Here is a 16,946-nt window from a genome sequence, read left to right on the forward strand (position 1 = left end):
GGCACAGTACAAGGTGTTGGTCATGACCTTTAAAGCCCTTCATGGCCTGAGTCCAAACTATTTGCGGGATTGCCTATTTCCGTACAATCCACCCCATACATTAAGGTCCTCTGGGAAAAACTTACTGCAGCCAATAAAGACTAGGCTGGCTGCAGTTACCCAGAGGGCCTTCTCATCTGCAGCTCCCAAACTATGGAATGCCCTGTCGGAAGAGATCCATAACATTACTAACGTTGACAGCTTTAAAAAAGCTGTCAAGACGGATCTATTCCAACAGAACTTCCCGGAAAACTCACCCGGTCACCTGTTGTCTTGGCCTCCATATGGAATACTCCATGTTCCCATCTCTCTGTGTTATTTGATGATTCACTTTTAATAATAGGATGTCAATTTATTGTTATAAGGGGATTTTAATTGTTGCGTTGGTGGGAGGGACAATGGGTTATTTTTATATTGCTGTATTTAATTTTTAATGTACGCCACCTGGATCCTGACAGAGAGGCGTGATATACATAAATGTTTATTATTATTATTTATTAAAAGATGAAGCAAAGGAAAACAATGCCAAAGAACTTCCAAAATTCCAGCAGGCATAACTGTATACTCATACTAAACGCTGGATGGATGAGAGAATAGAGTGGAATTAGTGCTTCCAGGACAGGTTATGCTCTTGCTTTTCACCAGAGGATGACTCTCTTATAAAAAAGGTGAGGGAGTTGCAGAGAAGAGTACCCCCACTGCCATTCCTGGGGTACCCAAATCCACTTCAGTAGCATGTGGGGAACGGGTTGGCTTTGCAGTCATAGAAAATGGTCAAGCTTTTGCCTGGGGCATGGGATCGAACCTCCAACTTGCCACAGGTGATGAAGATGATGTGTGGAGACCTGTTCAGATGTCTGGCCAGCAGCTGGAGAATCGCACTGTTCTCTCTGTAACGGGTGGAGGACAACACACTGTCTTACTAGTCAAGGACAAGCAGAGTTGACAAACTGTTTCTGTCATCCTGTTAAGAACCATCTAAGGGCACCACCTTCCTGAGTTTCTTGGAGCAGGGGCTTGGAAAACTGGCTTCTGATTGCTTCCTGTGACGAAGACCTTATAAAAAAAGAGTTACTTATATTGACCCATGGATAAGTCAATCCAGGTTTTTAGAGTCACTTTTTTTGACTAAAATTTCTAGACTTATACATGAGTATATACAGTAGTTTATTTTCCTGTTGGATTGGCTCCACTGACTTTAACTGACACTTTCCAGTCAAAATGGAAACGGATACTGAATGAGAAAATAAAGCATCTTGAATTCACACCTCATATTTTTCTACGTCTTACAGATGCTAAAGCTGTTAGGAAACATTTGGGATACAGAACTGCAAAATCTGAGTCTGGCCCCATTATACCTTGATTTCAGGGATAATGGAAAGGCATCTTTTCTCTGCAAATTATCTGCAAATCTCAACCCTTCTTAAATTCACAGTAGTGCTCATATTGGCTAAATTCATTGTTGTGACAGCTGCACTTCTGCAAGAAAGATTCAGGAAGGTCCCATATGTTCTTATGAAGCGAGAGAAGTGAAAACTCTATATTCTATTTTATTGCTTCTTTTATTGAGATATCTGATTATGTTTTATTACCCCAGTTTTACAGAAAATTCATTACAGATCTGATACATTTTATTTACTGCATTTCTTGCCAGATGAAAATCCGAAGGTTGTAGCTATATTTAGAGGGGTTTTTTTTTGGTAGCCATCATCACTTGCTGAATATCACTGAATATCACTGTTAAAACAATGATATTGTAATACTTTATCATGGTTTTTGAATTGGAGTTTGAATATCTATATATTGTTTTACCCTTGTATTTTATACTGTCCTTTATTTTATAGTGGTATTGTATTTTATACCATCCTGTTTCTCTTTTAAACAACCATTTTGTATTTTATGTGCACTGATTTATTAGTGAAATAATATTTGAGTTAAGCTGTAAAAGGCCATTATGAGACTGATACGTTCACTTCCATCTAGCAAAACAGCTCAAGGACTGCTTTAATGTGTGTACTTATGGTAAATATGGTTAGATGCGGTGTAATTATTTTGCTAATGTTGTTCTTGAACAAAGCAGTGAAGCAGTGTTCTTGAATTTTAGCACTTTTTTCTCAACTGTGAGAAAGGCTTTTTGAAGACAATTTACACTTTTTGAAAACTATTTGCAGTTTGGGACTTATTTTGCACAAAATTTGCATGTGAATAACTCTGGATGTGCAGGTCTATACAATCTATGTCTGTTGGTTCAAAAGGGACCAGCAGAAGGGAGCTCATGATATCCTGCTAACTATAACAAGAGTGTAACACCAAAACAAAATATGTATATGCAGAGTTGCCATACCTATTCATTTTGAATACTTGAGACCAGAGGTGGATGGTGGGGTGATGAATCCACGACACATTTGGGATAGCTTTAAAGAAGTTCTCCAATTTGCTGAACCCTATTCCCAAAATAGATTCAGATCTTTGGACAGTTCCTTTAAAGTTATGCAAAAACCTGCCATGGATTTATCATCTCAATGGCATGGGAGCTCACAGCCCCCACTACTTGAGCTTGAAAAGGCAGGTGGGCAGATTTTACTTTCGCCAACAAGCAAATGTTTAATTTGGAGTGCTCAGCTAATAAGGAACTTCTTGTTTCCAACATTTAGTTTTAGAAGTTCAAGCGTGTGGGAAATAATGGCACTCAGTTTCACGTGGAGGACTAAAGGTGAACCAGAGGTTGTTAATAATTCATTACAAATAACAGTTTCACCTATGCCATGATCTCCCCACCCCATGACTAGAATTCTAATTTTTAAAGTATTTTCCTACTAAGAACATCTTTTAATATAAAATGTAACATTTTCCTCGTTATTTTAAAAACATGACTTTTAAGGCATCATTAAGAGATTCATGGCCATTTACCTCTTTCTAATTATTTTAGTGTGTGTGTGTGTGTGTATCATGAAAAAGAGCATGTTATCACCCCCAAAGTGACTAACATTACTGCAATTTAAAAAAAAAATAGCAACAAGCACTGATTATGTCTTCCATTTTCATTTCCAAGCTCTACCTGATGCAGTGTCATTCATCTAGTGTCCCAGCAGTGCTGAAGAGTAGAAGCTGCAACTTGTCCTGAAACAGTCGTTGTTTTTCTCTTAGCAAACTCAGGCCCCATTCCCACTCACCCATTTGCTCTGGATGGAACTGGGCATATCCGGGTCCCTGCCTCTCGAATCTGCTCGGAAACAAGTGTCCACCATCTCTTACCTCGATCGAGGCAATTTATCCCTCTGAAGTTCACATTTGCGGTACCGCTTTAAAATGGAGCCTTCTTTGCTGTCAATCAAATTCACTTCCGCTTTCGTCAAAGGTGACATATCCTACAGCCATTGGCCAACCGAATGGGTGATTTCCCCCTCCTTTAAAAAAAACAACTGGCGGCAGTGTGCGCATATTCTGTCAACTTGTCAAATTTAAAAACCTCCAGGTGTGTGTGTGTGTTGTGTGTATGTGGGTCATTACACATTATGGCAACCCTAAAACGACCCCATCCTGGCAAGATTGGTTCTGAGGAGATTTGCCATTGCCTTTCCACTGAGGCTGAGAGAGTGTGACCCCCAAAATCATGGGTTTCCACAGTCCTCTTTGGATCCTCTTCCCTTCCCTTCCATAATCTGTCACAACAACAACAACAACAACAAATGTCGTGTGCAGGAGAGGCCATCTGAATGCCATCTCTGCATCCTTTTTCTTTGCTTACCCTTTGATTGCCACCCCAAAATGTCATCTAGCCTTCCCTCCTCTTTGGATCTCCTTGCTCTGCCTCTGTTTTCAACCCCAAAATGCCATCTATCCTCACCTCAGAATGCCATCTCTACATCCTCTTGCTTTGCTTTCCCTCCTTGCGACCCCAGAATGCCTCACATACACATACAACAACAACAACAACAATAATTCCTCACCTCGGAATGCCATCTCTGCATCCTTTGCTTTCCCTCAGATTGCCACCCCAGAATGCCTTACAATACACATATGTAGCAAAAGCATTCTGTATCAATTTGTGAAATTGAAAGAGAAACATTTGTAACATTCACATCGTAGCATTTGCATATTACACACAAAAAATAATTTTAAAAAAAGCCTCTTGCAAAGTGAGGTGCAAACGAAAGGGAAATGTAGCACAAGCAGACACGTTCTATCTATATGTATTAACCTGTAGAACTATTTGCATAGTCTGTCAAAAATAAAAAAAATTTAAAAAGGGAGAGAAAAAGCTGCCTGCTAGAGGCATGTTCTGCCCTCTGAGCCTCCCCTAAACTTGACCCGAACATGATTGGAGTGAAGTTCATATTTCCCGGGACCCAGTTTTTATCAAAAGATACAGGTAAAACTCTGCTTTCAAAAAACCCGCGCCAAGGGGCATTTGCCTCTCAATGGGTGTGCAAACCTCGAATTCAGGTGTTAAAGAATCGGGGCCAATATGAACTTCCTGCTTTCAATCTGGTTTCTGAACCGGGGTAAAAGGTAGTCTGAATGGCCCCTCAGTGTACTCCCTTTGAGTTCTGTCACCCACAGTGAGAAATGACTGAAGGGCTGTATTCTACAATCAAGGCCTGGTTAGCCTATTGTTTGTTTGGCAAGTTAATTGCTTTAAGAGTCTAAGTGTTGGAAATCAGAGCAGAAAATCACCAGCATCTGTTCCTACCTTCATCCACATTTCTCTTGTAATATTTGATGCTGAAGTATCAGATCTTAGCCACATAGATATATGTAAACCCACAAACTACTTGTGATAGCAAGTGTGGAATTCCTGATATTTTCTGAAGTTTCCATTCTCTAACATCAATTTTTCAGATGTAGTGTTATCCTGTTCTAGTTGAAGGGAACCCATTTTTAAAACCCGGTCTTGGTACTAGATGAATGAAATTGAAATTAATGAACTGCAAATTAAATTATGGCTTCCTACAATTGGAATGTGCTTTCTCATCTGTAAATGTCCGGGGAAGTCAGCTTCTACCTGATCATATATGTTCAAGAACTGCTGGACATTTAAGGAGTGACTGAGTTCAAAAAACATTGCAGGAACAGCCATGTTGACCAATAAAATAAAAATAAAACAAACCCAAGAAGATTCAAATTCTATCCTGTGCTAATACTTTTACTGGGCCAACTAAATGGGGTAAAACAAACTAGCTTTTGAAGCTTCACAGTCTTCTTCATCAGACAGAGAATTTTAAAATAGCATACATGATACCTCCAGCACCTACAGTCTGCTTTGGATGCTATAGAAAGTGTAATAAAATGACACACACACAGTCCTCCAATGGCTGTAAGCTGGTTGAGAACAAAGGTAGTAAAACAAAGGCAATATAACTTGGCTTCTGAAATAGGAATCAGAGGAGTCCATTAACTGAGTTGTGTCATATTGCAACAAACAAAAAAGTAGGCTATTAATGTTGCTAGCTGTAATTAAAAAAGCTTAATATTTTAATCCAATGGCTAGGGTTGTGACCCCCCCCCCCCCTTTTAAAAAATATGGTACAACATTTCCAAATCCAGATTTGTCAAAAGAGGAAGGTCTTACTTGTTAGCATTCACCTCCTGAAACAATTGCTACTCCTGATGCAAACACTGGTAGTAAAGTGTTTAATTGCAAATCTATCTTGGTTTGCAATAGAGGAGGGAAGAACAGCCACAGAATTCAAGCTTACCTCTTTTCTTCATTTACATTTTAAATGATGGAGTTGAGCTGGCAGAGACCCAAGAAAAACATTTAGCTGATTAGCTGATATTTCACTATCCTTTAGCACTCCCTGGCATAGTCACATCACTAACCACAGTTGTACTGTGGTTGCACTTCTCAGAAATGTCAGTGTCTTGAACTTTCTTTAGAAGCTTTTGATAAGTATAGAAAAATAAAGGATTAAATTAACCAAGTTAATGGCTGCTGATACACCATGTTTGCTGCCTATTCTTCCAACATGGACTTTAATACTGGCAAGGCTACAAAATAGTTTGAATACGGTACTAAATGATCTATTAGGTCTGAAATAACCCTTTGGTTGGCATGATGGATTACTACTGCTTCTGTGTTCCTATATAACCCTCCTACATCTACCGAGCAATAGTTACATTTAAGTTAAATTAATATGAATAGAAATTGTGAGGTATGCAGATTATACCTTTAAAAATACCCATGGGTGATCCATTTTGCCTGGACAGAAATATGTATGATACAGCATTTTTTGTGAGGGCCTTAATTCATACTCATCTGTCATTGGAGACTATATCAAATTGTTGCCTTTTGCATTAACCTCCCCCATAGTTTTCATTAGGAAAGAGGATCTTCAATGTGCCAGTTATCAGAGTTGCAATTTCATTTGTAACACAGCAGCCAGAATTATTGATATTAAATTGTTAGGTCACCTTTGGTTCCTTGGCGTGTGTGGTACTCTGTTGATGTGTTGACCTGATGCGTGCTGTTAATGATACCTACAACTGATTAACTTTCTGTTCAGTGTGAAACTTATTTTCCCACAAAAAGGTGTTCCACAAAAGGACTGATAGGTTTGCATGTGGTGAACATAAGCCTCACGACAAATTGGTTTGTTTACGTATTTATTAGTATATCAGCATCATATATTTGCCCTAATAGGAAATAGTAATCCATGCAAGTCCAGAATCACTGAAAAATGGGGCCCTCAAATTTCATGTTCGTGGATGGATCTCACGGTCAAAGTATTGAATATTTTTGAGAGGTCCACCAGAGTCAAGAGGAAGGCACTTGATCTGTTCAGTTTCTCATGTAGGTTATCCACTGAGGATACAGTCTATTACTATCCTAAAGCTAAGTTTGAAACCAGCTTTGAAAGGATCCAGATAGTCCACTTTATCCAAGAAAAGCTAGAGCTGGATTGTCAATGCCACCACCTGGTTTATGACATTAGTCATAAATAGAAAGACTGGAGACTGGCCAGTGATTGTCTAGGATGGTGGGAACTAATTATATGGTTGTGGCAGTGGCTCTACTTTTCGATACTGAAAAAAGAATCTTAAAGATTTTCAGTGTAAATGAAACTGATTAACACACCATTTTAAATGCCTCCTGCAAAACACAAGAGGATCAGTTTGCTTTGTTGTCTCCAAGTGAGTGTTGATGGGCTAAAAAAAGGTTGCCCTTTCTGTATTTCTGTTCTCAGCAGGTAGAATCCTTTTCCAAAGTTTCATTCAGCCAGATTATTGATTAGAAAATGGATTTTGCAACAAGGTCATGGTGCCTGTGGCCTGAGGACACTCAAGTAAATCGATTTAAAATATCTTTTTCACCATTTTAACTTAGAGTGAGAGAAAATAATCAAACCTCTGATAATCACTTCTGACACACAGTATCTGTGACTTTCTGAAAGCCTTTAGAAAATAAACTGCCCTTCACTGATAAAGCACAGGACCAATGACAGCTTGTTTACACAAGTTGATCACGCAAAGCATGTCATTGCTTCCCTGAAGCTGGGTGAAAACAAGGTCATTGAAATAAAACTTGCATAGCTTGAGAGGAGGGGGAGAAAATGTTAAGAAGGGTTTAATGTTCCCCAAAGTGTGCCATAAACAATTGATGCATCAAGAATACATTGTTAGGTTGAACTGTTAGCTAAAATGACTATTTCTGGGTATCAGAGAGGTGATGATGAGAGTTTGATTAATAGTGATATAATTCTGTTCATTTATATGCCCATTTGGAGTATTTCTATATGTGATATTTTCTCATTACTTGAATGTCACTTTTATGTTTAGACACAGAGTAAGCCAACATTACCAATAAAGCCAAAGGGAAAAACGGACTTTCTTGGGCCCTTGTACAAAGGTCTTAGAACCACCATTTTCTAGCATAATTGTTCAGTACAAGGTATAGTAGAAGAGCTAGAAGAGTGGAATTCCATTTGTTTCCTCAGTCACCTAACTTGGCTGCCTGAGCTTGCTATGTTGATGATGCCTCTGGATAGCAAAGTTTGGTCTATGAGTCATTCAGCAGGGAAATTTTCCTTAGTGCTGTAGAGAGCAAAGCTAGCCATTTAATAACCAAAGATACCTGGCTTCTGGCAGCTTCTGAAAGTGCATGATGTTATCTGTTTTTAGTTTAATGTTTTATATCTGACAGAAATTGAAGACTCTGCAATTAGCTTTGTCTTCTTGAGACTTTCAGACTCGTGCACATCCAAATCAAATGTACATATCCATCAATCCACCCATCCATCCTGCAGTGGACCTGAAAGTTTTATGCAAGAGCTGGAATTAATTATTTTAGAGGTACCTTGGAGGTACCAGCTTATATTGTTTGCTTTATGAATCCTATGTGCTGAGCAAAGGCTTTATGATAGTAAGTTGATAGCTGAACTCTCCATTTCCATCTGTGCCAGATTAAAGTTATACCCCCGGATGCTGAAGGATGTGTCTTCCCTGGACCTGTCGACCACAGTCTTGGGGCAGAGAGTCAGCATGCCAATATGTGTTGCAGCAACTGCCATGCAGTGCATGGCTCATGCAGATGGGGAAATTGCTACTGTTAGAGGTAAGTCAGGAAAACCTAAAGCCTTATGAGATAATACAAGACTGGAATAAATATTGTACTGTACAATAAAAATTGAAAGAATGGACTTTTCATGATTTATATATCTTGGGTATATGCACAGTCATGTAGAAGAAATTGCACTCTTGGGGTGGAAGCAGTATCCATCTGTTGTCCAAAGGCTTGCCTAGATTACTAGAATACTCCTCATAGAATTCAGTTAGAATGTGATCTGGCCACACATGCTTCACAGGAGTTTGGGCCTTTTGTGGTCTGATGAAAAACTCCTTAAACTCCACACAGAAAGGCTTTGTGGTTTTTACCAGAGTATCTGCAAGTATCCACAAGGATGAGCATAATCGAACCTGTGGTCATCTGTTTCCTTCACATGGATTTTAATGGCCACACATTTTCAGCAGTGGGAGGGAGAATAGATGTGAGTAGATGCAAATATGCACAGGAAAGTGAAGACAGTTAAATGTGATGTGTGAAAGTCTACAGCAATTCACACAGTATAATTATGCACAGACAAGCCCCAAAAGATCATTAAAATTAATCTGCTCCTAGAATGCTGCTACCACTCTACACTGGAATACCATATGAAGTAAGGTTCCTTCAGATACAAGGAAGAAGGGGATTTATTATTCTGACTCAATTGAATTGGTGTGTAAAGTGATTTCCCTGGGTCTCTGTTAACTCTCCAAGCTCCACAGCTAACAATATCACACTGAAGATGTCCTGAAGCTCTCAGAATGGTGAGCAGCTATGGGTGTGTTGTGGCATCACCAGTTAGACAGTGAGACAGAGGGGCAAGACAAGCCAGAGGAGCAAGAGAGTGAGACAATGTGCCATGCTAGTAAGGCAGAGGGCCAGGAAGGCATAGCAGTGTCTAAACTGCCAACACAGAGCTAACAGCAGCTACTGTAGGAAAGAAAAGAGAGGCTATGGAGGTAAGAGCATTTAAAAACTAAACACTGATTAATCAGGCAACAGCCACAAGCAGACAACAGACAATAAATTCCAGCACCTCCCTTAGGGAACATGTTGCTTAGAACTCACCTATCTTGTGGATTCGTCCCTGAATAGAACAATCAGCTAATGATTTCTTCCCACCTTAAGTATCATTCTACCATTTACCAGTAGATTGTTGTTATTATCAGTATTTTAACAATTGATTTTAAATTTTAATGTGTTTAATGTGAGTTCAATCCTGAGGGGCTCCAAGGCCAACTCAGCCTTCCATCCAAGGTCAGTAAAATGAGTACCCAGCTTGTTGGGGGCAATTGGCTTACACTTTGTAAACCACTTAGAGACTGCTAAGTTTAGTATGAAGTGGTATAGAAATGTAAATGCTAAATACTGTTTAAAGGCTATGCTTTGGGATCTCACTTTTTGACTGTAGTTTGGATTGATTGCTTGACTGTGTTTGATTCAGATTAGCCTGATCACACTGCTATGTCATCTTTGCTGGTGAGCCACACATCCCCCAGTGGTTCTCCCATGTTCTGTTGCCTCCTGTACTGTATCTTGAGACCTGGACTCAAGAGTACCAAAACAGGACAGGGTGCTCTACAGTGATAGCAACTCCAAGAAGGCAACTCTTTTAGTCAAATTTTATTCATGCTTACTCAGAAGTAACTGTGATGTCCAATAAGGCTTACTTCCTATCACAGGGCAGGCACTTTTCCAGATGTTAACTGCCCTCGAGTCATCCCCAACTCATGCCGACCCTGTAAATGAGACATCTCCAAGACCCCTGTAACTTCTGGCCTGCAATTCTAAATTTTGGTTTGCAAGGCAAAACATTAACCAAGGCCCCTTTCTAAGGAGTCTGATGAAAACTGAGCGTCTCTTAGCTGAGCCTTGATTTATAAACAGAGGGAAAAATATCTACCATTCATCATCAAGGAGAAAACGGGAGAAATGAAACATAGAAGATTTTCATACCAGTTCTTAAGCGCTGGTAAATCACCTCTAAAACATTGAGGAAACGCACATGTGTGAAAGTGTGGCACACTTCGTCATCATCAGCTGAAAGCAAAGTTTCCGTTCAGAGGAAATCACTTCTCCTGGAATGATTCAGTGATGCTAGAGAGAGTCGACGATTCCCTGATGATGAGGAAGTGTGACAGGCTTTCACACACATGCACTTCCTCAACATTTTAGAGGTGTTTTACCAGCGCTTAAGAGCTGGTATGAAAATCTTCATTATGATTTTCTAGTTCTGTTAGTGAATTTGAGCAAAAATAGGATGATGATGATGATGACGACGACGACAACAACAACAACAACAACAACAACAATAATAATAATAATAGTTGCATTGATCCTATCAAAAGCAAGACTTAAATGGGGCACCAGCAACTTTAGCTGGTGACTGCTTACTGCTTTTCATGATTGGTATATAAAAAAAAGCTGTAAGACCTTCATCCTTAAAAGTAAAATATTGCTCACTTTTGATTTTAATTTGAAAGGCCACTTCTGACATTTCTTAATGGCGTTTGATATACGATTGTCCTGACTTAGACTGGTACAGTCTCATTAGAATTCCTAAATTAAATACATAAACTTTTATTTAATTTGTTCCTCTTTTAGAAACAAGTAGCTCTTCCTGTTAGTGGCATGCCTTAATGGATTTTTCTCTATAGTTGTGAGATTTAGAGATGTGTCATAAACTTGTTGATCCTGGTGATCTGGAAAAATCCTAGTGTTTCAAACATTTCCCTGTTGAACTACCCAATTCCACTTTCTTCAATCTCCTTTTTGATTCAGGGTGGATTTTGCAAGCCGATGATGCTATTGTGAGCAAAGCAGGATACATCCAACAAGGCAAGTTAGGGAAGTTCTTACTTACAGACAGTGATCATTTTAAGCAGATAAAAACTTTTGAGTATGTATTCAGCCCATGACTCATTCTGATGTTACTAGCATTAAAAACCCAGATCTTTGGGCTTGGTGACGAGGACAAAGAAATTTGTGGCTGAAAGGATGTCGGGAGTGTTTTCCCCATGCATTTCTTGGTGTCCCACTCAGAATGAAAATCGACTCTGAATAGTATGCTATTCTGATGTTCCCCAAGGGATCCTTGGTGGTAATGTTCACTTAGCTTATCCTCTTCACTTGGCTACTTCAACCACAGAAGTCTCTTTCAAAACCTCCAAGCTTTCTTTTTTAATTTCCCAAAGGATAGATTCAAGTTCCAAATGCCTAACAAGCTACCTCCCTCTAGTGGTACACTGAAGCCATGGTCTCACAACTGGACATTTTGCTTTAAAAATGTGGTTATCAAATTGAAACTTGTAGGATAGGTAAAAGGAAAGGGCAGACTATAGGCCACATAGGTCTCTCAGGGACTCATTTTGCAACCCCAAAGCCCTTCTGAAGACAACTGAAGACCACTAGACCCTGAAATATTAAGAAAGAATTTGTTTGCCCCCACATTGCCACAAAACATGGCATTTTGACACCTCTTGCTTGTAACTACCCTCACCCCTCCCTCCCAAACCCATAGAAATCAGCCAATTCACAGAATCAGAATTGACATCTCATCATTTCTAGTAACACTGGGAGTTTCTGTCTTGCCCATAGGGTGAAGTGCAGGGCTGAAATGGCCCCTGTCTCCACTGCAGTTATCAATCCTTGTTGTAGGGGATGATTAAATGCCAACCTGAATGCGTGCTGCTCAATAATAAGATGTCCCAGGAGATTATTACATGTCTATTTTCACCCAATCCAGGCACAGGCTGAGCATGGGCTTGAATAGGTGAAAATGGATCTTATCACACACCTTTTTGGCCAACTTATCTGCGTATCCGATCCAGACTCCTAGCATACTTTTTAAATGACGGGAAAATATCATAGGTTTAAAAGTGCACCAAGAGTCCACACTGGGTATATGATGTGGCTGAGTTGGGCAAAAAGGTGAAAATAGACATGTGATAATCTCCCTAGAGTTTGGGAAACCATGTATTGATTCAGCCAACGCCAATCCACTCCTCCCCCCCGTGTGTTTGTGTGTGTGTGCACGCGCGCGCGCGCCCGTATGGGCAGCCATATATACGGGAACATTCCCTTACTATATCTTGTATATGTACAGATGTATAAATTCCCATTGAATGTGCTTTCTCTTCTTCTGCTACTACAATTGCTGGATCTTGGACAATGGGTTATAATTTTAGGTTCCTTTTCAGCTTCTTGAAGGGAAGCAGGGAATTCTCTACTGAGGGTACAGAAGGAAAGAACAGCCAATTCGGCAGTTGTTCCATCCCTAGCTTTCTCTTGCCATCTGAATTTCATCACTCCCCCTTTCCCAGTAGATTCTCTCAGTCTTAATAACCTTCTTTGCAGAAGGATCACAGAGAGGTGTCCCTAGTACAGGCATCATCGCCATCATTGTACCTCTAATACAAGGATGGAAGTCATGCAGACCTCCAGATGTTATGCCAACATAGACAATTCTACCAAATGCTGGGAGTCACAGTCCAACATCATCTGGGGGGACTGAATGATAACAACCTTTGCTTTAACACCAAACTTAGGTGGTCTGACACCTATCAAATTGGAACAGAAACACCTCCAACAAGCCTTTAATTTCTGTTTGCTGAGGGGGCTTTTGAGTTCTAAAGATGTTTACTTGTTCATAAGAGTGCATATTTAAGAGAATAACAATTGTATCTCAAACATTACAGAAAAGACAAGGGCATGGTGGATCTGGGGATTTATGGAATGTTGAGCATGTTAGCTGGAAAATCTCCTACCGCCTCCTAGTATCTCTTGCACCCTCCCTCTGCTTCTGTGCCCACCATGCACAGTACGTATGAAGTGCTAAGCTTCCTATTCTCTTCTCCCTGAAGTCTACCAAATTATTTCTCAAGCAGTGCTTTTTCAGCCTAGACAGAAGCTGCATGTTGCTGTCGCCTTGATGTACCTGTTGATTTGCCAACATGCCAGTTGTTGCTGCTGCTATTTTTTGATGCCCGCCCACTCTACAATACTTGCTGTATGTTGTTGTTATGTGCCTTTGGCTCCATCCAAAGGTGACTCTATCATAGGGTTTTCTTGCCAAAATTTATTCAGAAAAATATTTGCTATTACCTTCCTATTAAAGCTGAGTGTGAATTGCCCAAGGTCACCTGGGGGTTTCCATGTCTGAGTGGGAACGTGAAACCTGGTCTACCAGAGACCCAGTCCAACATTCAAACCACTACAGCATGCTGGCTTTTACCATAAGTAGAAGCCCAGTAATAAACAGGGTGGCCATTTACCAATTCTCCTCTTCTTTCTTGATGCTCCTCTGTCTACATACTGATACCTGTTTTACTTACTCATGCCCTTCATCAGAGAATCAGGGATTGACCACTGTACTCCTGGGATGAGGCTTCTTATCTGAAGGAGAGAGAATGATCATCATGATCTCATGCCTACGCTTCCTTCTAATGGAGAGAGAGCCAATGCTACTACTTCCCTGTCTGAATGGAACAGTTTGGCCTTATGCTGCTGGCCTTAGGCTGTCTAAAGGAGAGAGAATACTGGCCATTGTGACACAATGTTGTCACAATGATGTTTCCTGTTTAAAAGAGAGAGGGAGATTGGCCACATTGATTCTATTGCACTGATACAGAAAGAATGAGATGGTTCATTGTGACACCTCATGTTGATCTTGCCTACCTCGCTGGCTAAAGCAGAGAGAGCCATTGTGATTTCACAGTGACGCTGCTTACTCAAAGTGTGCATCATTGTGATTTCACACTAATGCTGATTACCCAAAGCAGAGACAAATTGACAAATATACCTTCCCACAACTACTGTCCAACCTGGGGTGGTGGGAGGAAAGGAGAGACAGATCGTCCTTATACTCCCATGTTGTCAACCTTTTCCATGATGAAAATGCCAGTTGGTGCCTCAATCAGAATGTGATTTCTTTAATGCTTCCCTCTATTTTCTTTACTAATCTTCAGAACAGTAAATTTATATCTCCTTAGGCAAGCCAGTATCATTGTCCACCAATGCATTTTTAGGAGACAGGATGACTCTCTATTCTGACTAAGGAAATGATCTCTCTGTGTGATGTCTGCTTGCTGTCTGCGGATCATTTTTGTAATAAATGCAAGCCACTGGAGTATTATCAAGCACAGTTTTGGGATGAGAAAACATTAGAAGGCCAAGCTGAGGAAGTCTGCAGTTAATTAGGGAAACTATACAATTTTTTTAAAAAAAATGGACAACCTCCACCAAAGGCACATCCAAATGCTTCAGGACCAATTTGGCATTTGCTTGAGAAGAAGGTGACATGAGGATCTACTAATGGAAATTACACATTAGAAATAACTAATACAGAGAATTATTCTGCTCACAGGAAAGGTCTTCTCTTTCATACTGAACAAGATCATTGAGAGCAGGGAAAGGCTTGCAATTTCCCTTGCATACAAGCTGCGTAAACAGAGTTCATATATGACGCACCTCTTCTCAGACTGTCACTACAGCAATACCTAAAAGCAGCTTGCCTGGAAGAGGGCTCAGGGTAGTTTTCAAGATGGAGCCTTTATAACAAATGTGTAGGATTCTACTATATGTAGAGCAGGGCTTGGAAAACATAATTATGTTCCCTGCAATACCTTTTTAGGATAACAAGGACTTACCAATTTTATTTTATTTATTTTTAAAAATAAAGTAATAGCTAGTAATGCAATTGATGGTTTAGTTTAACTATTTCAGTTTAGTTTAGCTTAACTATTTCAGTGTCTTCATTGTCTAACTTAAAGTTATGTAAATAATCTGTGGTCATTATTTGTGTTTTCCTAATGTTCATCTGTAATGTTCATCTGCCTTAGCACTTTCTTCCTTGACTTTTTTCAGTAATCACACTATTTTCTACTAGTAGTATAGCCTCTTCTGCATATCTGAAACGGTCAATGTTCCTTCTTCCAATTCTTATATTTCCTTCTCTGAAGTTTAATCCTGCTTTACATATGATATGTTCAGTAACCAAGAAAAACAGATAGGGTGGTGAAATGCCCCCTTGTCTGGTCTCCTTGCCAATTGGAAACCATTCCATTTCTCTGTACTCTGTGCTAACAGTGGCCTCTTGTCCTGAGTACGGGTTGTGCATCAGGGCAGTCAAATGTTGTGAAACACTCATTTGTTTTAGAGTGATCTCTAGTTTTTCATGATCTACACAATCAAAGGTTTTGCTATAATCTATAAAGCACAGGCTGATTTTCTTCTGAAATTCTTTGGTTCTTTCCATTATGCAAAGTATGGGTGAAATATTATCTGTAGTGTCTCTTTGGGTGTTTCTGCACTGCAGAATTAAAGTAGTTCAACATCACTTTAACTGCTAGGACTTTATCCTGCAGATTTGTAGCTTGGTGAGATATTCAGCCTGGTCTGTCATAGAGTTCTGGTGCCTCACAAAACTACAAATCCCAGGATTCTGTAGAATAGAGTCATGGCAATTAAAGTGGTGCCAAACTGCTTTTATTCTACAATGTAGATACACCCTTCCTTTCTGGAACCCAGCATAGACATCTGGCCTTTCTCATTCCTTATAGGTAAAAGTCTTTGTTGTAGAATTTTGAGCATCACTTTGCTTGCATGGGAAATTCATGCAGTGGTCCTGTGGTTACTGCAATCCCTGGTATCCTCATTCTTGGGGACTGGAATGTATAATGTGTTTACAATCTGTGGACCATTGTTGTGTTTTTCATATTTGTTGACAGATTTTAATTAGAACTAGAGTACATTCCAGGCCTGTAGCCTAAAGCAGTTCTATTGGTATGCTATCTGTTCTTGTTGACTTATTTCTCCCAAGTGTTCTGAGTGCACCTTCAACTTTCTAAAATCATAAGTTCATTTTCAAATGTTTCTTCCTTGAATAAATCTGTCATCATTTCATCTCTTTTACATAGTTCCTCAGTGTATTGTTTCCACCCCCCCCCCCCCCCGCTTCATCATGTAATACATTCTCAGCTGGTCATAGAACATTTTGGGTTTAAACTTCCCTTTGATTTCTCAGATCTTTTGGAAGAGGTCTCTTGTTTTTCATTTGTTGTTGTTGTTATCTTCTATCTCTCTGCACTGATTATTATAATAGTTCTCCTTGATCCTGCATACAAGTCACTGAAGAGTTGCGTTCAGGTTCTGACTCTGGTTCTGACAGGCTTCTCTTACTTTTTGCATCCCTCACTAATGGGGTGGGAGATAATGGCATCACCAGACTTGGTGACACCTGGTGTGTGTGGGGCTGCCAATGGGGGGAATGGCTGTGGTAGTGGCCTCCCCCACTCCTTGCCCCATTTATCTTCATTGCTGGCCTGGCTCCCTCCTTGGGGAGAGAGCCATGCCAGTGACAAAGCCA

The 16,946-nt window shown here is 40.0% G+C and overlaps 1 protein-coding gene across 3 annotated transcripts in view; it reads left to right on the forward strand.

Annotated features, from left to right (window-relative positions):
• Positions 1-16,946, forward strand: part of HAO1 (hydroxyacid oxidase 1) — a 56,944-nt gene that overhangs the window by 14,663 nt on the left and 25,335 nt on the right. For all 3 annotated transcript variants that reach the window (XM_042448362.1, XM_042448341.1, XM_042448351.1), the window contains exon 2: positions 8,442-8,593. In XM_042448362.1, coding sequence (XP_042304296.1) covers positions 8,461-8,593 — 133 coding nt within the window. In that variant the 5' untranslated portion in view covers positions 8,442-8,460. The remainder of the gene's footprint in view (positions 1-8,441; positions 8,594-16,946) is intronic.

Source organism: Sceloporus undulatus, chromosome 1, assembly GCF_019175285.1.
Source record: "Sceloporus undulatus isolate JIND9_A2432 ecotype Alabama chromosome 1, SceUnd_v1.1, whole genome shotgun sequence".
Taxonomy (NCBI): Eukaryota; Metazoa; Chordata; class Lepidosauria; order Squamata; family Phrynosomatidae; genus Sceloporus; species Sceloporus undulatus.